The 23,854-nt window shown below is 54.5% G+C and overlaps 1 protein-coding gene across 7 annotated transcripts in view; it reads right to left on the bottom strand.

Moving 5' to 3' along the window:
• Nucleotides 1-6,765: 6,765 nt before the first annotated feature.
• EVI5L (ecotropic viral integration site 5 like) overlaps nt 6,766-23,854 on the bottom strand; it is a 72,688-nt gene continuing 55,599 nt past the window's right edge. For all 7 annotated transcript variants that reach the window (XM_005296059.5, XM_065575490.1, XM_005296058.5 and 4 more), the window contains 6 exons: nt 22,300-22,440; nt 18,018-18,176; nt 16,168-16,314; nt 15,044-15,139; nt 14,737-14,832; nt 6,766-10,037 (listed from right to left, as the gene is read on the bottom strand). In XM_005296059.5, coding sequence (XP_005296116.1) covers nt 9,714-10,037; nt 14,737-14,832; nt 15,044-15,139; nt 16,168-16,314; nt 18,018-18,176; nt 22,300-22,440 — 963 coding nt within the window. In that variant the 3' untranslated portion in view covers nt 6,766-9,713. The remainder of the gene's footprint in view (nt 10,038-14,736; nt 14,833-15,043; nt 15,140-16,167; nt 16,315-18,017; nt 18,177-22,299; nt 22,441-23,854) is intronic.

Here is a 23,854-nt window from a genome sequence, read left to right on the forward strand (position 1 = left end):
GAAGGAGTCGGAATAGGGGCAGGGTGGGGGCAGAATTGGGGCGGGGACTTTGGGGAAGGGGTTGGAATGGGGGTGGGGCAGGGGAGGGGCCTCATGGAAGGGGCGGCGTTGGGGCAGGGCTGGGGACAGAGGGGGGGTTGAGCACCCACCGGTGGGAGCAAAAGTCTTCGCCTATGGGTAGGAGCTCGGCAGGTATGTACGTACATCGACAGTGGGGGAGCAACTCAGCTTCACTAGATATTCCAGCCTAAAGCAGCTGAGATCCCCCCAGCTCAGCCAGAGGGAAACTCCTATGTCCGCTGAGGCACCTGCCCAGCCCTGCTGTTCAGGTCCCAACTGCAGCAGCCTGCACTGGCCACTGCTCGGCCCATCTCTATGGATGGGAAGCTCGCAGGCTCCCTGCTAATGGGGAGCTCAAGCAAAAGGCTAGCAGGGCCAGATTGTGGCTTGCAGCAACAGGGCGAGGAGCTGGAGTCCCGGAAGGAATTATGTCCAAATTCAGGAGCCCTGGCAAGGGGCAAAGGGACATCTGGCCAGGGTCACCCCAGCGACAGCCTCCCTTTGGCGAGAGCCCGCTCAGCATGGGGGAGCAGGCAATCACTCAGAATGTGAGGGCCGTGAATCTCCCCTCAGTGTGAGTTATTCCTAGGGGCGGGTAAAGCATGGATTCAGGGCCTGGGAAAGGGGCTGGACTGACAGCCCTCCAGAGAGAAAGCCTCTCACTATAGGCCATGACGGGGCACTTACCCCACTATCCTTCCTTTATGGTGCATTCAGTCATGGCTCTGTGGTCCCGCAACTGCCAACTAGGATTGGTCTGTGGGAGACGGACACCAGCCCTACAAGAATGGGGACTCAGACCCACCAAACAGCCACCATCAATGTACACTCCCTGAGCTGGGCTGGCTCTGAACCAGTGACCAAGATGGCAAAGGCTCTGGGCTGGATCCTGAGTTGATGTAAATCAGAATTGCCCCATTAAAGTCAGAAGAGTGATGCTGATTTACACCAGCTAAAGATCTGGCCCTCTACGTCCCATATCAGTTCTCCCCTCACTCCCTTGCATAGAGTTTAAGACTAGAAGAGGACACTATGCTCAATGTCTGCCCTCCAGCATAACCCAGGCCAGAGCAAAGCACCCAGGGCTCCCAGCACACAGCCTGAGCTACCGCAGCTCATTGAAAAACACTTCTGCTCAAGTGTTGGAGAATCCACCCCACCCCCAGGTCATTTCTGGTGGGCAGTCACCCCTCACCATTCAACATTTGCACCTTATTTTCAGTCTAAATTTGTCTGGCTTTAAATTCCAGCCACTGGACTGCATGATGCCTTTGGCTCCTAGTCGTAAGAGCAGCCTTCTCCCATCAGTGTGATAATCCAACCCCGAGTACAAAGGCAGAAAAAATCCACTGGCTGGAAGCTGAAGCTAGATAAATTCAGGCTAGAACAGGGGTAGGCAACCTATGGCACGCGAGCCGAAGGCGGCACGCGAGCTGATTTTCAGTGGCACTCACACTGCCCGGGTCTTGGCCACTGGTCCGGGCGGCTCTACATTTTAATTTAATTTTAAATGAAGCTTCTTACACATTTTAAAAACCTTATTTACTTTACATACAACAATAGTTTAGTTATATATTATAGACTTATAGAAAGAGACCTTCTAAAAACATTAAAATGCATTACTGACATGTGAAACCTTACATTAGAGTGAATAAACGAAGACTCGGCACAGCACTTCTGACAGGTTGCCAAGCCCTGGGCTAGAAATAGATTCATAGATTCATAGATTCTAGGACTGGAAGGGACCTCGAGAGGTCATCGAGTCCAGTCCCCTGCCCGCATGACAGGACCAAATACTGTCTAGACCATCCCTGATAGATATTTATCTAACCTAAAATAAGCTGTGCATTTTAATGGAGAAGGAAATGAACTACTGGGACAATTTCCCAAGAGGTGCAGTGGATTCTCCATCACTTGGAAGACTAACTCAGGAGTGGCTGTATCTTCCTCTCTGTGTGTGCATATGCTCTGGCTCAACCACAAGATATGGGCTGGTTGCGGGAGACACTGGGCGAGGTTCTATGTGGTTTATGTTATCAGCCAGACTACATGATCACAATGGTCTTTTCTGGCCAATCTGTGACTATTTTTAACGTGCTGACGTTTTCCAGATGCACTCAGGAAGAGGTGCTGACCTGCCAGCCTTCCCCGGCCATTCCTGGAGCAGAAGCGTCCTACAGAGCCCAGAGGCACAGAGTTAGTAAGACAGTGTAAATATTTTATTGTTTTTGATGGGTTTTTTCTCTCTTTTTTTGAAAGTACAGATGTTTTTTGCACAAGTCAGTTTTTTTTTTAAATGGGCGTGGGCTGAAGAGGACGAAGGTTACAGTCAGAGAGGAGGAGGGGTCACCGCTACACAGATACACCAGACACACGAGTTTGGGAGCGGTCAGACCATCGGGGGGCAGTTACAGTACCATCAAAATGAACCAAAATTCACTGCAACCTGAGTGCGCTTCCTGAATATGGAGCCAAATGGGCTTCCCCATGGCTGAGCTATGCGCACCTCGCGGAAAGGCAGCATCCAAGCCAAGGAGGTGGCACCAATCTGACATGCCTTTGCATGCTGATTGCCAGCGAGGGAGGTGCCCGGGTGTGTTGTATTCCCTGTGAGGTGGGGTGTTGGTAATGACTCTGCCCACTGGTGGGAAGCCCTGCCAAGTCCCCTCCTCAGTCTCACTCGCATTTCACTGTTACCTTCTCTGGAGAGACCAGTTCCACAGCTGCTGGAACTTTACAACTCCAGTGAGTCTCCAATGTACACCAGCTGGGGATCTGGCCCATTGACTCCTATGGAGCGATGCTGATTCACACCAGCTGGGGATCGGTCCCGCGATTGCTGATCCATAGTGGGTGAGCTATCCCTCTGTGTCATAGTACAGGCCAACATCCCCTAGTCTAACCTCACCTGTCCTGGGGGTTTCCCCTGCTTCCCAGTTGGAGCTATTGGAACCATTTACCAGGGTCATGGTGGATTCTCCATCACAGATCATTTTTAAAGCAATGCTGGATGTTTTTCTCAAAGCTCTGCTCTAGGAATTATTGGGGGCAGGTCTCTGGCCTGTTATCCAGGTGGTCAGACTAGATGATCACAATGGTCCCCTCTGTCCTTGGAATCTGTAACTCCTTATGATCTCCTCCATTCAATCTTCTACGCTCTCTGCTTCCTGGTCTCCAGGGTCTCCCATTCGGCCCCCATCAGCACTGCTCCTTGCTCAGCATGGGGATGGGCATGGAGAGGTTCTAGCTATTCACTCTTCTCTGGCAGCCAGGTGGGGAGATTGAACCTGTTTCAATCCATGTGGCAGCTGAGCCCTAGGACACAGATCCTGGCTGGTCCTGGTCACTCTGTGGGCCTTTTCTCTCTGGGTCTGCCCTCTGCGGGACTGTCTACTAAGAAGTGGGACAGAACTGAAGGGGGCTGTGTGGGAGCTGTTAATGCCCCAACAGCACAGTGGCTTTACAGCCTCTATTAAAGAGCAGGCTGATGGCACAAGATGGACAGGCAGGAGATCTTGAGTTGTAGAAACTCTGACATTTTTGCTGTTAAATGTTGAGGCTTCCCCAACTTCGGGGGTTTCCACAAAATGTGTTTCCTAGAGGTGGGTTTGAACTCAAACCCTAGCTCCAAGTGCCCCAAAATTTGGGGGAGTCCAGGCTGAACTTTCAGGCTCTAATTTTGCTCCCCCTTCTCCGTTTCTCTCTGAGTCCCGAACTCAATCAAGTAGTAGCAATTTAAAGCCCACTCTGAACTTCCCTACAGGGTGACCCCGGGCAAGTTCCTTCCCTTCTCTGGGTCTCAGTTTCCCTCTAGACTGTAAGCTCTTTGGAGCAGGGGCTCTCTCCTACTACGTGTGTCTGTGCAGCACCCTGCAGCCCTGATCTCAGTTAAGGCCCCTGGGCACTGTGATAATACACCTAATAACATTGCATCCAGCACATTCCACAAACATAACTAGTTAACCATCCTGACACTAGATGGGGAAACTGAGGCAGAAAGGAGAAAGAAATGACTTGCATTGCACGATCTGGAGTCAGAGCTGGGATTGGAACACAGGAGACCCTGGGCTCCCAGTTGCAGAATAAGCCATGCCTCTCCCTCCCTAATGGACAGAATTCAGGTGAAGCCCCCAACAGCTACTCAGCACCCACTCCCTACCTATGCATTCTCATCGGCGCTGCCTGCAGCCTGCCCCACCGCCCTGGCTGTGCTAAACAAAGGGCTTGCCAGAGTGGATCAACCTAATGGTCTACCCAGGCCTGTCTACAACTGGCCAGTCCCAGCTACGTCAGAGGAAGATGGATTCTTGCAGTGGGCAGACAGCTGAAGAAGCAGCGAGGGGACCAAAGCTGCCAGGTTAGGGGCAGCTAGAGTGAAGGGGGAAAGGTCTGGCTGAGGTTTGCCCATGGCGTGATGAGCTGTACTTATGCTATTGCCAGGGAGGGGAGGGGCATGCATGAGTGTCATCAAGCAGGCGCGCCCTGCTGTCCTGGATGCTGCCTTCTCGGAGCTATGCGGCTGCAGCCTACTACAGAGCACAGAGCAGGTCAACTTTAGGCACCTTGTTTTAGTTGCTACTCAAAAATCATACAGGAAAAAACAAAACAAAACCAAAACCCCCAACAAGAGTAGCTCGAGAATGAACCTCGCCAGAGCCGCAGGGAGTGGGGGAGGCGGTGGATTTTCCCTTCTAAACTCAGTTCAGTTTGCTTTAGTCATGATCCAAACCCTTCCATGTGCCATAGTAGCCAGCACTGCAGGTGGGATTTACAGGCTCTGTCGTTGTCATGGAGGCGATAGCAACACATCCTTAATCGGGCAAACTGCCATGCAGGCAATGGGAGCCTTCAAAAAACCCCTTCTCCGATGCCTTGAACTTGCACCACTAATCCACGCAGAAGAGCTGCCTGAGACCCCGATGCCCCGCTTGCACGGAGCGCCTGGGAAGGAACCTGCAGCTGAACTGGTCCTGTCTATGGTGGATGGAAAGCCACCCAGAGCCTTCCCACCAAGTCACCCCACAGTGCCCAGCTTTGTCATTTGTAAGCCCATGCTCCCACGCCATCTGACCGACAGCAATGGGGGCGGAACGCGGGTGGCCAGTCATGCCTTGCAGTTCTTCTCCAGGTCCAGCCCTGGGGGGAGGGCAATCAAAGAGTAACCCAGTGGCCTGCTGTAGGCAGCAGACTCTGCTGGGCTGGAATCCAGCCTGTGGTTACACCCACACAGTCCCACCCATTTCAGTGGCATTGCACGAGAGTCAGCAATGGCAGAATCTGGCCCTCTGTTCATGCAGGTTGCTGCAATGCTGACTTGAACCAGGGACCTCCTGTGGGCTGCAGGCAGCGCCCTATCAAAGAGCCCCTCCCCCACCAGCTGAGCAAGAAGAAGGGGTGCTAAACTGGCAGTCAGCTCATGCCACCTCCTGGGGTGGTCTCCAGGGGGAAGGATGTTACCCCTCCCCCCCTTCCTCATGGCCCAGCACCTCTGTGGTCAGGATGATGTCCAAGGGAGGGTCTGGGTCTCCCTGAGAGCTGATTCCTTATGGGGGGTGGCGGTGGGCAGGAGGCAGGTCCTGAACACCTTATTGCTCAGTGTGCAGCTGTGGACGTAGGCATGCAGGAGGAAAGGGAGCATCTGGGCCCACTCGTTCTGCACCCCAGATTCTGCCATTACCGACTCCAGTGTGATCCCACTGAAACCACTGTGTGGGTCTAAATGGGGACAGGATTCCAGCCCAGCAGAGCAGGGCTAGTGTCTGCTCCCTCCAGCAGGGCCACCCCAATCGCAAGGTGCGACATGCGTAGTCTCTGCTGGAACGTGATAAACCCGCCCGAGGGGACCGTCCTCTCAGAAAGGGTGTGATCCTGACTAAAGCAAAATTCCCAGCGAAGTCAAAGAGCCAAAGCCAGAGGCCAGGAAGGATTTACTCAGGACCTACTCTAGAAGCTCCCACTGATTTTAAAGACATGTTTTGCCTAAGGACTGAGGGCCAGATCTCCAGTTGGTGGAAATTAGTGTCACTCTGCTGGAGCCAACGGGCTAAATCCCTAGCTGGTGTAAACACATTGCTCTCAGTAGTAGATGTAGCCCAGTATCCTCCAGCTGTGGCCCCAGCACTGCTCCCAGCTGCAGTACTTAGGAACAGTATTGCAGAGTCCTTTAATAGGAGCCAAATGCCAAAGCCTTTCCTTAGGCAAAGCTCTCAGCCCCTTGCCGGGGTAAGGCCCAGGTAAACCCGAGTTCAGGAAGGACTTGGCCCTATGGGACAGATTCTGATCTGTTATCCCAGCGTTCATCTAAAGCAACTCCACTGAAATCAATGGGGGAAGGAGCTCCAAATCAATCCCTTATTTCCAGAAGGGTTTGTGCCTTCAGGCCACTCTTTGAAGCTGCTAATCCTCGGCTGGCGCTGTATAGAATAAATAAAACAAGGCGGCGGCGCATGACCAGCTCCGTAACCAGCAAATGGATTCACCAGCCATCTTCTGGTGTAAACAGCATAGGAAAGTGGCACCTGGAGCTAAAGACGATGGCAGAGAAAGGCCTGCATGTGAATCACCCTCAGTTCGTGTGGGATGCTGCTGCTCTCTGAGGGGGGAGGGAGAAGGGGTATCACAAGAATTTGGCAATACAGTGCAGCATGTATATATATATATAATATATATATATTAAAATATACAGATTATAAATACCCAACCAAAGCCTTTCCCAGCCATATTTATATAAGTGTACATAATACTCCAGTCCAGTGACGTGGTGGAACGGTGAGGGGCTCAGTCCAAGTATTCAGGTCCACTGGGGCTGTTGTTTTCCATCTCAGAAGGGGAAGGTTTAGGATATGGGGGAAGGTTCTGTCAAGCTGGGAGGTCCAAGGCACCCCTCCTTTGGAAACAGACCGAGTGAACTTAATACACCAGCGGGGAAGGGGAGAGCTATGGAAATACCTGTTGGCAGGGGAGGGTTGGAGGTGTAGTCCATTGAAAGTGACGTTTGCAATCGGCCGCAGAGGAAATCAGGCAAAGCCACCCATGGGAATGGGTTTTCCTCAGCTGCTGGATGTCCGGCTTTACTGAATTCAGAGAGCAGAAGGGAAATACGAGGAGGGTGTAAAGCAGGGGCAGGATGGAAAGAAAGAAAGGGCCAGAGGAAATAAAACTCAAGTCCATAAAAGAGCCAGCTAGATAATCTCGGCAGGGACTGATGGATCCAGCCAGCTCCACACCCCTTCCATCGTTCTTCTCTCTGCCCAAGCAGGTCTGTGCGCAGGCTGCTCTCGATGGCCGGTGCTCTCCATAAATAGAACAGCCAATGGGCAACAAAGCATCCCATGCGCTCAAGGTTTCAAAGCAGTCACTGTGCCTAGCAGCATCAGTCTCTCCCACAGACATGACAATGGCCCCAAAAGGGCCCTCCCGCCATGTCCCAGCACCACGTGAACTCTGGTCCTGAGCCCCACTCCCTTCGTTTGCCATCCAGGTGCCTGGGAAATTCAGCCTTCATCCCAGCCACCCGAGATCTTCCATCCCCGCTGGGAGCAGCCAGTCCTGGAGATCTCGCCTTTCATTTTCCATCTGTGCTCTCCGAAGGGGTGTTAGAATGGAGCTGTGTTGCTGCTGCACAGAGGGGGTGGAAATGAACTGACACGACAGCCTCAGGTACTTGCAGCTCTATGGCATCTCTCCACCACCAGGACGTGATGTAAAGCCCCGAAGCAGGAAGTGATGCAATACTCGGACTCTGTCACAAACAAATGGAAGCGCAATCTGGACCGTTTTGTAGTGAGGGAAGCAGAGCCAGACATGTCCCCTCACACACTGGAAATTAGGAGTCAGAGCTGTAGACAAAGCAGACTAGCTCCTGCGCTGGTGTAGATCAATGTAGTGCCATTTACTGCAGCAGAGCTCTGGGCATTTGCACCAGCTGAGGAGCTGGCTTGCTGACTGCAAGCAAAGCTCTTTGGGTGAAGGGCTGTGGTGGTCAGCCTGGCCGGCTCTTCCACAGAAATGATACTAGATGGGCACTGCTGCCAAGAACGATGCCGCTAGCCAAGGTGGGAGCACCGCAGGCAGCGCTTTATTGGAAAATTCCTTCAACGGGGATCACGTTTGCAGACTGGCTCCATCCCAAGGAAGCTGCTTCATCTGCTGCCTGATCACCAGGGCAGGCTTTGAAGTGGTGAATGGTTCAGCAATTCTGGCCCAGGGTGGCCCATTTGGAGATAAGTAGCTTGGGTTTCTCTCTGATTAGGAGCTGAGTTCTCTACTAAGGGCCACTCCAAGGAGCGGGCATTTCCATCATCTGACCAGGGCTTGCTGGGCTGTGCATGCTGTCCATCCATCACTCCAAATCTCCTTACTGCTCTGGTGGACTGGAGGGCACCTCACAGGGCTATGGAAACATGGTGCCAGCTGCAGAGCTGGGAGAGCCAGTTCAGAGGAACACAGGCCAGGCTGGCTGAGGGAGGTGAAGCCCCATCATGCATAGAAACAAACGTCCTCCAGATGATTCCCAGCTGGGGACTTCTCTCTCTGCTCCTCCCCAAACCGCTCCTGCTTACCGGGCACCTTTGCTGTGCACCAGACAGACCTGGGTCGGGACACGAGGTTTCAGGTGGCTCTCTGGTAGAGTAAGAAAGGTTCTCCTAGGGGATTTGTTTCCACATAGCCCTCTCCAGACAGGGAGGTTGGAAACCCTGCAGTTTGCCATATGGAGCAGAAGAGAGAGGCAACAGTTACAACACCTTCTGGAGAATGTAACGATGCAGGAGATTGAGAGCACAGCTCCCTTACGGATGGAGGACAGGAAGGCAGAAGGGCAGAACGCTGCTCCCAGATTCCCTTATGACACAATGTCAGTGTAATTTCCTAGAACTTAAAGCTTAGTGTGGAGCTCTCCGAGGGGAGCCAAGTTGGCATCATAACAGTTTAAATAAATAACATATGGAGAACAAAAATAAAATATAATCTCTCATGTAACCAAGCAGGCTCCTTGATCCAGAATCCCCCGCACCGGGCCCTTCCCATCCTGGGGAGAGCTCTCTTGGGAATAGGGATATGAAGGCCTCCAACTCTCCCCTCTCCGAGCAGATGCTCTCGGGATCATCGGGGACACACAGTTAAATAAAAGGAAGAGGGACCCAACTTCCCGCCCTCTGAGTGTGGAGGGGAGGGAAATGGTTTGTTGGCCAGTTGCCCACGGGTGCTCAGACTCGGTGGATGGTCATTGGGCCCGGATATCCAGCGGCCTTGCCACTTCCACCCCCGCTCACGATGACATTGAGCTGAGTTCTCAAGTGTGCAAACTTTTGGGGGAGGGCAATACAAGAAGGAGGCATTAGGGGCGGGGTGGGGCGAACGAGGGTTACTCAATGGAGTCGGAGTGTAACTACTGGTGATGACAGAGCAGGAGAAAGGCAGTGCAGACAACAATCAGAGTAGAGGTTCTGTATAACACAGGCCGGCTGGAGAGCTGTCCCCGCATGGCAGCGTACGTGCAATGCTCTCTGAGCCCAGCCATCGTGTTGGGTCTATGATCTCCCCCACCTGCTGCTACTGAGAGCACCAAGGAGAGGAGTCTCTTCTCTCCAGGCTGTGCGCTCAGTGCCCGTTTGGTGGAGGGGGGGGGATCCCCCTGGCATCGGCATCTCCTCTCACTTGCTGAGGGTCTCTCCGAAGATGATCTGCGGCTCCATCTCGCCATCGGCCTCCGTGGTGGAGGTGGGGTCCTCAGGCTCACTGTCCGTGGAGCCGTCACTCTCCTTGCCGGAGCTCTCCATGCCCCGTAGGAAGCGGGCATTGCAGGGTGAGAGCGGGTACAGCACGTCCTGCAGCGCGCCCACCACCATGGGGTTGGTCAGCAGCTCCTCATCTGAGGAGTGCAGCGAGTCCTCGTCCACCGCCAGGTGGCTCACAATGTGGATGCCATCAAAGCCCATGGAGTCCTCAAAGGGCTTCTGGCCCTTCATCAGCCGGATCTGGAGGGCACAGGGAATCGGAGGTGAGGAACAGAAGTGACAGGGCTGGCGCATGCACGCTCGCCAGCCCTGCCTGTCTGGCCTGGATGGGAAGGGGCAGGGCACGATGGAGCTCAGAAATACACTGGGGGATCTGGCAGTCTAATCCCCCAGAGACAAAAGGGTGTACAGAAAGCTCCCTCAAGGGGGGAGCAGAGGGCTGACTGGGTTACATTTATGGAGACTACCTCTTCCCAGTGTGGGGTAGAGGGAGCTTGTGAGGAGGAGGAGCAGAGACAGCCCCTCCCGGTATGGGGCAAAGGGAGCTCTGGGGAGTGGGAGGAGCAGAGAGCCCCACGCAGCATAGGGCAGACACAGCTCCCCAGTATGGGACAGAGGAGGATGGCTGATGGAGGATGGCTGCTTACCCACAGAGCCGATCTTGTGGCTGAGAAATTCGACTGAGAGAATTTCTTGGCTCTGCACAACCTTGGACAAGTCACATGCCCGCTCTGTGCCTCGGTTTCCCTGTCTGTTCAGGGGTTAATAACGGTGTCCCACCTCCCAGGGTGGGGTTGTGGGCCTGAATTCATTCCTCTTTCCAAAGTGCTTGGCTCAGATCCCCAGCAGTGACAAGTGCTGCCTTTATGATTCAATATGTACAGCCAGATCCCCAGCTGGTGTAAATGGACATAGCTCTATGGGAGTCAGTGGACCATATCCTCACCTGGTTTAAATCAGCATTGCTATACTGGAGTCAATGGGGCTACAGAAATTTACACCAGCTGAGGATCTGGCCCAATGCAGTCTGGTGACCTCTGTCACCTGGGAATTCAGTGTACAAAGCATCACACCGGGTGACACTGTGCCAGAAAGGCTTCCCCAAGCAGTGAATCCCAAAAGCCTTTAGGCCTCATGGCAGCAGAGCAGTCCAGCACAGGTTAACGGAGAATCAGAGAACTCAGACAGACAGCGAGCATGGCCCAGCAGGTGAGGCATCAGACTAGGGGACAGGAGACATCAGGGTTGTTTGAATTATGGTAGCATCTAGAGGCCTCAACCAGAGCCAGGGTCCCACTGTGCTGGGCACTGCATAGACCCCAAGCAAGACTGGGGTCCCTGCCTGAGACAGGGTCCTGGTCGTGTTGGGTGCTGCCAAACCCTGCCTGAGATTGGGGACCCATCATACCAGGCACTGTCAGACTCCAGCCTACCAAAATCTGTGCGTGACAGAGCAGCTGCTAGAGTCTCTGCTGAGCCCAGCTCCCCATCTGGGCTTGTCCGGGGTGTTGTTGAAGGTGCTGGCTGGCTGACTCAGAAGCATACCTCTGATCTCTATCAGCTCCCCTGGAAATCAGTGACTTGGAAGCCTTAGTCATAGGCTGTTCCTCAACTCGACGTTACCATGCGTAGGGGGCTGTGGTCTGCCACAAAGATTCTAGTATGAGAGTCGCGGGAGCTAATATACACTGTCTTCAACCAGCCTGGCTTAACAGTGAAATCTTTGGTGAGCTTAAACTCAAACAGGAAGCTTACAAGAAGTGGAAATTTGGACAGATGACTAGGGAGGAGTATAAAAATATTGCTAGAGCATGCAGGGGTGTAATCAGGAAAGCCAAGGCACAACTGGAGTTGCAGCTAGCAAGGGGTGTGAAGGGTAACAAGAAGGGTTTCTACAGGCATGTTAGCAAGAAGAAGGTGCTCCAGGAAAGTATGGAACCCTTAATGAACAGGGGAGGCAACCTAGTGACAGATGATGTGGAAAAAGCTGAAGTACTCCATGCTTTTTTTGCCTCGGTCTTCACAGACAAGGTCAGTCCCCAGACTGCTGCACTGGGCAGCACAATATGGGGAGGAGGTGAGCAGCCCTCAGTGGTGAAAGAACAGGTTAAGGACTATTTTGAAAAGCTGGACATGCACAAGTCCATGGGTCCAGATCTAATGCATCCAAGGGTGCTGAGGGAGTTGGCTGATGTGATTGCAGAGCCACTGGCCATTATCTTTCAATATTCGTGGCAATCGGGGGAGGTCCCAGACGATTGGAAAAAGGCAAATATAGTGCCCATATTTAAAAAAAGGAAGAAAGAGAACTCAGGGAACTACAGAGCTGTCAGCCTCACTTCAGTCCCTGGCAAAATCATGGAGCAGGTCCTCAAGGAATCCATTTTGAAGCACTTGGAGGAGAGGAAGGTGATGAGGAACAGTCAACATGGATTCACCAAGGGTTGGTCATGCCTGACCAACCTGATTACCTTCTATGATGAGATAACTGGCTCTGTGGATATGGGGAAAGTGGTCGATGTGATATATCTTGACTTTAGCAAAGCTTTTGATACGGTCTCCCACAGTATTCTTGCCAGCAAGTTAAAGAAGTACTGATTAGATGAATGGACTATAAGGTGGATAGAAAACTGGCTAGATTGTCGGACTCAATGGGTAGTGATCAACGGCTCAATGTCTAGTTGGAAGCCGGTATCAAGCGGAGTGCCCCAGGGATTAGTCCTGGGGCTGGTTTTGTTCAACATCTTCATTAATGATCTGGATGAATGGATGAATTGCACCCTCAGCAAGTTCGCAGAGGACACTAAGCTGGGGGGAGAGGTAGATATGCTGGAGGGTAGGGATAGGATACAGAGTGACCTAGAGAAATTGGAGGATTGGGCCAAAAGAAATCTGACGAGGTTCAACAAGGACAAGTGCAGAGTCCTGCACTTAGGAAGGAAGAATCCCATGCACTGCCAGAGGCTGGGGACCGACTGGCTAAGCAGGAGTTCTGCAGAAAAGGACCTGGGGATTACAGTGGATGAGGAGTTGGATATGAGTCAGCAGTGTGCCTTTGTTGCCAAGAAGGCCAACAGCATATTGGGCTGTATTTAGAGGAGCATTACCAGTAGATAGAAGGAAGTGATTTTTCCTCTCTATTCGGCACTGATGAGGCCACACCTGGAGTACTGCGTCCAGTTTTGGTCCCCCCACTACAGAAGGGATGTGGACAAATTGGAGAGAGTTCAGCGGAGGGCAACGAAAATGATTAGGGGGCTGGGGCACATGACTTACAAGGAGAGGCTGAGGGAACTGGGGTTATTTAGTCTGCAGAAGAGAAGAGTGAAGGGGGATTTGATAGCAGCCTTCAACTATCTGAAGTGGGGTTCCAAAGAGGATGGAGCTCGGCTGTTCTCAGTTGTGGCAGATGACAGAACAAGGAGCAATGGTCTCAAGTTGCAGTGAGGGAGGTCTAGGTTGGATATTAGGAAACACTATTTCACTAGGAGGGTGATGAAGCACTGGAATGGGTTACCTAGGAACTGGTGGAATCTCAATCCTTAGAAGTTTTTAAGGCCTGGCTTGACAAAGCCTTGTCTGGGATGATTTAGTTGGGGTTGGTCTGGCTTTGAGCAGGGGCTTGGACTGGATGACCTCCTGAGGTCTCTTCCAATCCTAATACTAAAATTCTATGATTCTTCCCCCCGCCCCTCTGGATTCTGATTGCTCTCCACAGCCCAGCACCAAGGACCTTCAAACCCCACCATCTGCGCGATGACATGTGCACCCCGTCCTCTATCAGGGCATGCCAGTGAATGCTCTGCCCCATCCACTGCAGCAGCGACAGCCTCACTGCGGCCCCTCACCTCCTTTTCTCATGAAGCCAAAGGCTTTTCATGGGGAAGGAGATGTGTCCAGCCACCTGTAGAGGCTGTGGAGGTGAACAAACAGCAGCCAGCTCCTGGCTCTGCTACACAGGACTGGGGATGTGGGATAGGTATATCGCTTCTTCTATGGCCCCAGCACTGTAGTATCTGAGCATCTCATGCACTTTAATGCATTTATCCTAACAACACCACTGTGAGGCGGGGCAGGGCTATTATCCCCACTGTACAAACAAGGAAACTGAGGCACAGAGCGACTAAGCAACTTACCCGAAGTCACCCAGGGAGCCTGTGGCAGAGCAGGGAATTGAACACAGGTCCCTCGAGTTCCTAACCACTGTGCCATCCTAGTCCTAGCTCTCACAACATAGGCATAGTTTGACTTCTATATTTGGGATGGCAGTTCCAGCCAGGCCAACGGGACCGTGTGTGGGGGCCAAATTCCGCACCTGCCAGAGGCTTGCAGTTTGGGGGGGCCACGCCCCCTATGCCCTTCCCAAACTACGCCCATGTCTTATAGATGGGGATCAGCAGCCAGAAGTCACCAGCAGAGAGGGCGCTTGCAAGGACAGGTCTGAGCTGGGGGCACTGCCTTTCCCTGGCCCTTCCAAAGCTTTGTGCTATGCAGCACTGAGGGCTGAGTGGTCTATGGGATTGGTGCCTTATATATGCATACAATGAGGCAGAGACAGAGGAGAGTCGTGATAATACGAGTTGCAACTAGAGATGGGCTGCAGACAAGAGCCCAGGTCTCAACGGCCCCAAACCCAGAGCTCGATCCAGTTCAAAAATTTGCCAACAGCCCAACTTCCTGTGGGCCAGCCCAAAAGCCTGGATCTGGATTTACCCTCCGTACTGAGGAGGGATCAACTGGAAGGAAGTGGGTCTGGCATTCCCTATTCGGAAAGTGGTTTCAGGGATCCTGCAAGAAGGACACTGCTATTCACCCCAAGGTCTAAACTCGGGCACAGGGGACCAAGATGGCTTGGCAGGACCCTGGCCAAGGGGGAGCCTGATAAGTGGCTCCCTGCCCCCATAATGGACACAGCACTCGAGGTGGGGACTGCACTCACCTCAGCCTTGAGCTCATCAATCTGGTCCTTGAGCTCCCGGATGTACTGGGAGGAGTCAGAGTTGTTCAACTGGCCCTGGATCATCCCTTCTTCCCTCTGTGGGGAGAGAATCAGGCTTGGTCCAAGGGCGACTGGGAACAGAGAGCAGGGATGCCAAGGCGACAGCCGTTTCCCTTTCCCTTTCCCATCTCACTCAGAGATCCCTTCCTGACCTCCAGCTGGGATCAGGATAGGCCCTGGAGCAGGAGTGTGGTTTTTGTGCTCACACAGATATACATGCCTGGCTGAGCTGGTTATTTCCCCTCACCTGGATCTCCAGCTCAGCGATCCGCTGCCGCATCTCTGCCACAGCTGCCATGCTGTCGGCCTCCCGCAGCCGCACTGCCATCACCTCCTCTTTGCTCTGTGGTGTCAAACACATGGTGTTAGTGCCAGCGCAACAGCAGGGGGAACAACAGGACTCAGCAAGGGGAGGGTTAAAATCTGCCAAGACCCAGCTCGAGGATATGCCATGCCCCTGCTGAAGACACCATGAACCCCCAACGTGTGTGAGAGATTCAGAAACCACCCAGATTCTGCTGCCTGGAAATTCATCTGCGTTAGCTTGGGGTACAGCCCCTTCCACCTGCATATGGGCTGCACTGTGACCATGTCTGTCCTGCTGAGTCCAGGTCTACACAGGTGGTGGTGTGTTCAAAACAGGTAGGGAAGCCCAGTTGTGGGCCACCTGATCTCTGCCCCCCCAAAGCTCATCCCCAGAGCAGGAGGGGTTCCTGAGTCAGCACATCGGGGGCTGTGAATCCCAGGTCTGGGGAGAGGATTTCTGCACCAGCTGCTGTTAGAGTCCCTGTCTGGAGGCCACACCTGGAGGCTGACAGTGCTGGCTTCTTGCCACCTAGCCCTGAAAAGCAGCCAGGTGAATTTCACCCAGTGCCAAGCAGAGCAGAGTTGGCTGGGGCAAGGCGGGGCAGGGCATCGCAGGGGACAGTTTCCTGGGCTTGAGCAGGCCATCCCCACTGCATTGCTGCGGCTGCCCCCCAGGTCCGTTCCTAGCTATTCTGGGGCCCTATGCAGCCCTCCTGTGGGGCGGAATCGGGGGGGCCCAGGCCTCCATGGGGGTGGGCTGGCTTGGGGGCAGGGGGGAACCACCCCTCAGCACTCACTGGCGGCACAGCTGGGGCCAGGTCCCTGCACTTCCCGCCGCCGGTGAGTGCAGGCCCGGCCCTGTTGCAGTCCTCAGGGGCGAAGGTGCGGAGCAGGGGCGGGGCAGAGGGGGGGGGGGCTGGGGAAGAGCCAGAGCAGGGGCTGGAGAAGCACGCAGCTGTGCAGGGCACCTGGAAATTTGGTGCCCCAAGTTTCCTGGTGCCCTACGCAGCTGCGTACTTTGCCTATGGGTAAGGATGGCCCTGCGCCCCCCAGCCTGGCACTCACCTTGCACTCGGACTCCGCATGCTTGCGCTTGGTCTCACTCAGCTGCGTCTGCAGCCCTTTGTTCTGGGCAGTGAGGTATTGCAGCTTCTCCTGCAGCCCTAGGCACTCCTGCTCCGTCCGGTTCAGCAGATTACTGTGAATCTGATCCTGGGGTGCCGGGGGGAGACAGACAGGGAATAGAGCTCAGGGGACAGGCCATTCCACCATGTCCGCTCGCAGCTTCCACGGCTAGGTGTGTGCACCCCTAATGTGTGTGTGTGTGTAAACGCCCAATGCACCCCCTCATCCTCAACTGCACCCCCACTCCCACCCTGCAAACACCCACATCCTCTAACTGCACCCCCACAGAATACACACCCATGCTCCATAACTGATCTCCATGCACATGCAATACACACCCACTCCTCACAACTGCGTCCCCCCACTGTATAGCAGCACCCGCCACTCAATACGCTCCACAACTACACCTCTACTGCATCCTCATTCCCACCCCCACTCCCCTAGCCCCCCAAATACCCACCACACCCACACTCCCAGCCTGCAAACATCCACCCCAACTGCACCCCTACACAATGCACACCCACGCTCCATGCACATACAATACACATCCACATCCCCTGCAGACACCTCCAACACCAACTGCACTCCCATCCCCATAAGTACGGCCATACTGAGTCAGCCCAATGGTCCATCTAGCCCAGTGGCCTGTCTGCCAGCAGTGACTGGTGCCAGATGCTTCACGGGGAAGGAACAGAACAGGGCAATTAGCAAGTGATCCATCATTGTCCAGCCCCAGCTTCTGACAGTCACCCAGTGCACCCACTCCAAACAGCCACCCCCTAGTGCACCCCCCAGTACGGCCACACTCCAGGATTGCAATCCATGTGCACACAACACCCCTCAATATACATCACATACACACACTCGCCAACACACTACACATGCCCATATGCTTCAACATGCTGCTCATGCCCTGCAAAATTCAACACCCCCAACACACTGTACGCGCCCCGCACACATCCACACCCCCAACACACTGTACACACCTCCCAATCCAAACACACTGTATGCACCTCCCAAGCCAAACACACTGTACATACGCACATACCCACCCACTTCCCAACACACTGTGCACGCCCTACCCACAATCACACTGTACATGCCCCCACCCCAATACACTGTACACGCCCCGCACTCCCCCAACACAAGATACACATTCCCCTCCAATACACAGTACGTGCCTCACTGCCTCTCTACGCAGCGCCCACACCCCCCCTCCATACGCACCACCCATGCCCCACCCACATCCCCCTGCCTATGCAGTGCCCGCATCCCCCCTCCCTATGCACTGCCCACATCCCCATCCCTACGTCCCGCCTACACACTGCCCACATAACCCCTCCCTATGCCCCGCCCAGGCCCCGCCTAAATCCCCCTCCCTATGCCCCACCCACATCCCCTTCACTCCGCCCATGCCCCACCCACATCCCCCTCCCTATGCCTCACCCACATCTCCCTCTGTACGCACTGCCCATGCCCCACCCACATCCCCCTCCCTACACACCACTCACACACCCTTCCCTCATCCCCCTCTCTATACACAGCACACGCCCCACACATATCCCACCTTCAATTGCAGCCTCCCTTATTCATCCACAACACCCCCTCCTCCTTACTTGCATGCTTTCCCCCACACCCATTACCCACACAACCACACTCCAACCCCACCCGTCTCCCCACTGTTCCCTGCTGTCAGGGGTCCTCGCCCGGGGGTATGTCGGGATTGTGTGGCCATCTCCCATGGGAACGCTCCAGACCCAGCTGGCTCATCGTCCTGCCAACTGCCTCACCTGGGTTTCAAGCTCCACCAGCCTCTGCCGCAGCTCACGGAGGTCGGCCTGGGCCTGGGCCTCCCGCAGGCGGATGGTCATCAGCTCGTCCTGGAGGTCGTTCATGGTGTTCTTGCGGGGGGACTCCTTCCAGCGCCCGCCTGTCCGCGACAGATGAGCCTAGGGGAGTGGAGGGGTGCACAGGGTGAATGTGCCCCCCCATGTCAGGATTCACACACCAACCTGCGGAGCTCCCTGCTTCTTGCCTGCATGGGCCTCTCCAACCAGGGTCCCACAGCGCTTCCCAAACCTTGTTCAGCCCCACTGCACTCCCATGAGGTCAGATCCTGATCGCTGCACTGTCAGTCCCAAAGCCATAGAGGCGTGCAGCCAGATGGATGGGGTTGACACTGGGGTCTAGGACCTAATCAATATGGCTTTGCTGCTTAAGTGTGAATTGACCTGAGGCTTATAGGAAAAGGTTTTGGGGTGTGCAAAAGACCGAGGGTGTGACCTAAATGAAAGCCAGCATCTGGATGGGAGAATATCTCCACAAATGGGGTAAGGGTGCAGGGCTCACCATGCTGGTTGGGTTGGAAAAACTTTATGAGATCTGTCCCTATGAGCTTAAAATGTGGTCAGTGGACAGAAAGCCTGAAGATCTGTAGTGTGCAGGCTGGCTGGCAGATGAGTTTGTGGGCAGCAGGGCTGGGTATGAAGAGACCCAAAAGAGACTGGCCTAAGCATGGGTCCTGGGAAAGGAAACGGTTATCACGTCCCGCACCCCAGCCTTCTTTTCTCAAGATTAAACATGCCCAGTTTTTCAACCTTTCCTCACAGGTGAGGTTTTCTAAACCTTTGATTATTTGTTGGTCTCCCTGAAATCTCTCCAATTTGTTCACACCTTTCTTGAAATGTGATGCCCCAAACTGGGACACGGGACTCCAGCTGAGGCCTCACAGGTGCTGAGCAGAAGGGGCCAATTACCTCCCAAGTCTTATATACAACTCTGCTGTTAGTACACCCCAGAATGATGAGAGCTGTTTTTATAACTGCATCACATTAGACTCAGAATAGACTCATAGACTTTAAGGCCAGAAGGGACCATCATGATCATCTAGTCTGACCTCCTGCATAGGCGTCGACTCCGTGGGTGCTCCGGGGCTGGAGCACCCACGGAAAAAAATTAGCGGATGCTTAGCACCCACCGGGAAGATCAGCTGTTGGCAACTGCCAATCAGCTATTTAGCATGCGCAGCAGCCCCCATCAGCTCTTTGGCTGGCTGCGGCCAATCGGCTGTTTGGCACAAAGTCGCAGCCTATCAGCTGTTTCCCCTGCGGCTGCTAAAGCTCCCAGCGGGCTCCCACCTCCCACTGCAGGCAGGTGTGAGTCCTTTTAATTTTCAGGGCAGAGGGAGCTGGGCTAGGGGGACAAGCAGCCAGGGCACGGCAGCTTCTAGGCAAGCTGTGGAGGGGTGGGCAGCTTCTTGGCAGGGAGCTAGGGGGAGATGGGCGGGCAGCTTCTCGGCTGGCCACAGAGGGCTGCTGGGGGGAGTACAGGCTGGGGGGTTTCTTGAGGACTGAGCCAGCCATTCTCATACCACCCTGGTGTCTCCCCCAGGACCTGTGCTCCCCTCCAGCCAGGAGAAACCAGCTGTGGACCCCCTTAGTACTAGGCAGGGGGACAAACCAAAGGACATGGCTCCTTTAAGAAAAGTTTGCCCTTGTGTCTGATGAGTGAATTTGGGCTGGGGCCAGCAGTTTGCCCCCTCCCTGTGCCAAAGGTGAAAGGGGCTCTTCACTGCAGCCCCAGGTGCAAATGAGCAGCCTCCCGCAGCCTGGACCCTGCCTGTGCCCCGACCCCTCCCACGCGGGCTCTGAGAGTTCCCAAACCCTATGGTTCTGACACAGGTCCCGGGACTCCGCATCCCTTCCCCGGTGTGTGGAGGGACAGGAGGGGCAATACACCACCAGTACGTCTAGCCCCATCCTCCCCACGGACTCTTCTCCATGGCCGGCTCTCATGCCTGGGAAAGTAACGCTTGCCCAGCTCAAAGCTGTCTCCCCTCCCAGCCCAGATCAAGCCTGCTTGAGGGGCTTTTCCTCCCAGAGAGGAAGTTTATCCCCTTCCCCTCCAGATCAGCGTCTCCCCGCATCAGGAAGGATGGATTTCCTTCCCCTGGAGCCACACACCCCCCCTCCAGCTCCCAGGGAATTTCTTCAGTTGCATCCATCCCTCTGTATCAGCTTCAAGTCCGGAGACGCTGCCTTGCTTCAGCTTGGGACACCTGAGCTCCTCGTGCTTCAGCGTGCTGGGCTGCTGCAGCCCGAAGGAGGAAGCAACCCCACCCCCACCTTTGGCCATGGTCCCACCAGGGGCTCCCCGCCCACAAAAGTTGCAAAGTGTGTGAGGGAGTCAGGAGTGAGCTGCAGCCCTGGGGACTGGGAGGAGCTGGAGCGACACAGCAGCCACACAGCAGGATGAATGAATGGGCCATGTCTATGCTGGGCTGTTGAATTAAATTTCTCTCTCGGTCTCAGGGCGGGCAGTTTCTGGGCTGGCCACAGGGTGTGGGGTTGGGGGGGAGACAGAGCTGCTTTGAGTGCCTAGGAGGGAGTAGGCGCTAAACAGAGCCACCAGGAGGTGGGGAGCAGAGAGAGAGAGAGCGAGCGAGCTGGGAAAAGGGACACAGGTGGAGAGCAAGAAGTGGGAAACATCAGGAAGGGGAGATACCAATGATAGACACACATTCAATAACTAGAATGAAAGTGTATAAATATGCTGAAAATAGCCTCCCCTCAAAACTGGCAGAGCACCCCTCAAGCACATACAACTCATCCTTAAGGCAGGAGGGGGCAGAAAGGAGTGAGTGGCAGGTGGGAGGCATTTAGGGGAGGGGGTTGGCAGGCAGGAGGCATTCAGGGCGGTGTAGGGGGATGGGGCAGCGTGGGAGCAGGAAGAGGTGGAGTGGGGGTGGAGCCTTGGGGAAGGGGGCAGAGCCAGGACGGGGCACCCACTGGCAAAACTAAAAGTCAGCACCTATGATCTCCTGTACATTGCAGGCCACAGAACCTCACCCATCCACTCCCGGAATAGACCCATAACCTCTGGCTGAGTAACTGAGGTCCTCAAAGTCATTGTTGGCTCATATTCAGTTTGTGATCCACTATAACCGCAGAACTGTTTCAGCAGTACTACCACCTAGCCAGTTATTCCCCTTTTTGTATTTATGTATTTGATTTTTCCTTCCCAGTTTGACAGTGAACTTTTGATAACTACTCTTTGAGTTACAGTCTTTCAACCACTTGTGCATCCACCTTATAACAATTTCATCTAGACCACATTTCCTTAGTTTGCTCATAAGAATGCCTTGTGAGATTGTCAAAAGTCTTACTAAATCAAGATATATCTGTGACGTTACACCCCATATTCTTCATAGAAATATGGTTATGATACGAATATGGCATGACTAAGATATACTTTATGCAAGATGGCTCATGTGAGGTATCATTGGAAAGATTATGATCTACTGAATGTGATTATCCAATTTGTATGCACGTATCATTTCTGTATCTGAAGTTAGGAATATTGACTATGTAACCATTACAACTACGCGTGTACTTGGGGGAATGCCTGCCAGACAGTAGGCAATCTTCAGCGCAAGATAGTATTATTTTGGGTTTATTCCCCCAAAAGGGGCGTGCACGTGAGTGGTGGGTGAATCCTCTCACACAGAGCTGACCTCAGTCGACGTGTGTGTGTGTGTGTGTGCGCACACGCGGGCTGCAAGAGGCCGGATAGCCTCATTCAGCAAAACAAGGAGAGGAAATCCAGGCTGGTGGAGCAGGAGGGGCTCAGTGAGACCCCAGTACATCAGGTGACATCCCAAAGGGGGGTCTAACCCATCACAATATCATGTCTACAGCTTTCCTGCATCTATTAGGCCAGTAACCTTGTCAAAGAAGGAAATTAGGTTGGTTTGGCACCATTGGTTGGTTATTACTTATTACCCTATTATCCTTTAGGTGCTAACAAATTAATAGTTTATTCCAGTATCTTTCCAGGTTCCCAAAGTTAGAGTGTTCTATCATTCCCTAGGTCCTCTGTGTTCCCCTTTTAAAGATAGGTACTGTGTTAGCCCTTCTCCTGTCCTCTGAGACCTCCCCTGTCCTCCATGAGTTCTCAAAGATAATCGCTAATTAGATGTATCTCTGGAGGGGGGTTGTCTCTGCCCATGTGCTGGGGTCGGGGATGGGTAGCTGGCCTGGTGGTGAGTGGAGCCGACGGGGAAGGGGGCTTTACCTGCCAGCTGTCGTTGAGATCCTTCACCTGCAGTTGTAGCTCCTTGAGTGAGGTCAGCGCTGCCACCTCGCGTACCTTCAATGCCTTGAGCTCCTCCTGCAAACGGGCCACGTTGTTCTCGTCGGGCAGCGAGCTGTTCTTCTGCAGGGAGGTGGGGGCAGAGGGAGTCAGACTAGGACCTCAGCAGCACAGGCTTCTCTGCTCTGACCACTGCACTGTGCTTCCCACCTTTCCACATCCAGGCTCTGTGGGCACGGGCAGGGAACGAGCTCCACAACCCCACACTCAGATAATCTGGGGCTAGGGTTGGAGCCTTTGGAAGTGCTGCAGGGATGCAGAGTGACATGCTACTCTGGGTGACCCCCAGCTAGCTCCTGGAAGCAGCTCCCTGAGACCCCAAGGCCACCCTCACCCCCTGATATTCAGCAGTTCAGCAGGCCCCACTCCCACCCCGGCTGTTAGCAGAGGGCAAAGAAGGAATCCCAAGCTTCCTACTGGTGGGATCTCCCAACACAAAGGGACAGCAGCATGGCCTAATGGGCAGCTCTAGCCCTGGCATGGTGGGGACACAACCTGGTCCTATCTAGAGACAGCCATGTTTGGACCTGACCCTGCTGGAAGTGCAGTCCCCAACACGGTGGCTGTTCTAGAGAAGCCAGAGCACTGGCTTACAGGTCAGGAGATGGGACAGGCTCTGGCTCACTCCCCTGGAGATGTTGTCTCCTGGGATTTGTCTGGAGCAGCACAAAGTGGGGAGATCAGAGCAGGGGCGGAGACCTGGGGTCTGGCTCTCTGCTCACAATGGTGGAATTCCACTGGAGTCCGTACAGCCCCACTGCTGTAAAGGGACAAGCCAGCCTGGGTAGCAAGAAGGGGCTCACGTTTACACCCACTTCTTGAAATTAAATTTGAAATTAATGGAGATATCCCATCTCCTAGAACTGAAAGGGACCTTGAAAGGTCATCGAGTCCAGCCCCCTGCCTTCATTAGCAGGACCAAGTACTGATTTTTCCCCAGATCCCTAAATGGCTTCCTCAAGGATTGAACTCACAACCCTGGGTTTAGCAGGTCAATGCTCAAACCACTGAGCTATCCCCAGGGCCAGCTCTGGCTTTTTTGCCGCCCCAGACAAAAAAGCCGCCGGCCCCCCCTCCCCCCCCGCGGCCGGGGGGAGGGCGGCCGGAGCCCTGGGAGGAGGGCGGTGAGCCCCGGCAGGGGCTCCGCTCTCCCCCTGGCGGCTGGGGGGAGAGCGCCGGAGGGGAGGGCGGCCGGAGCCCTGGGAGGAGGGCGGCGAGCCCCGGCCGGGACTCGGCTCTCCCCCCGGCAGCCAGAGCGCCGGGGGCAGGGCGGCGAGAGGGCGGCGAGCCCCAGCCAGGGCTTGCCGCTCTCCCCCCGGCAGCCGGGGGGAGGGCAGCCAGAGCGCCGGGGGGAGGGCAGCGAGCCTGGCCGTGGCCCCGCTCTCCCCGGGGGCCGGAGCGCCGCACCGCTCCCCTCCAGGTGCCGCCCCAAGCACAACCTTGGTGGGCTGGTGCCTGGAGTCGGCCCTGGCTATCC

This window comes from Chrysemys picta, chromosome 22 (assembly GCF_011386835.1).
Source record: "Chrysemys picta bellii isolate R12L10 chromosome 22, ASM1138683v2, whole genome shotgun sequence".
Taxonomy (NCBI): domain Eukaryota; kingdom Metazoa; phylum Chordata; order Testudines; family Emydidae; genus Chrysemys; species Chrysemys picta.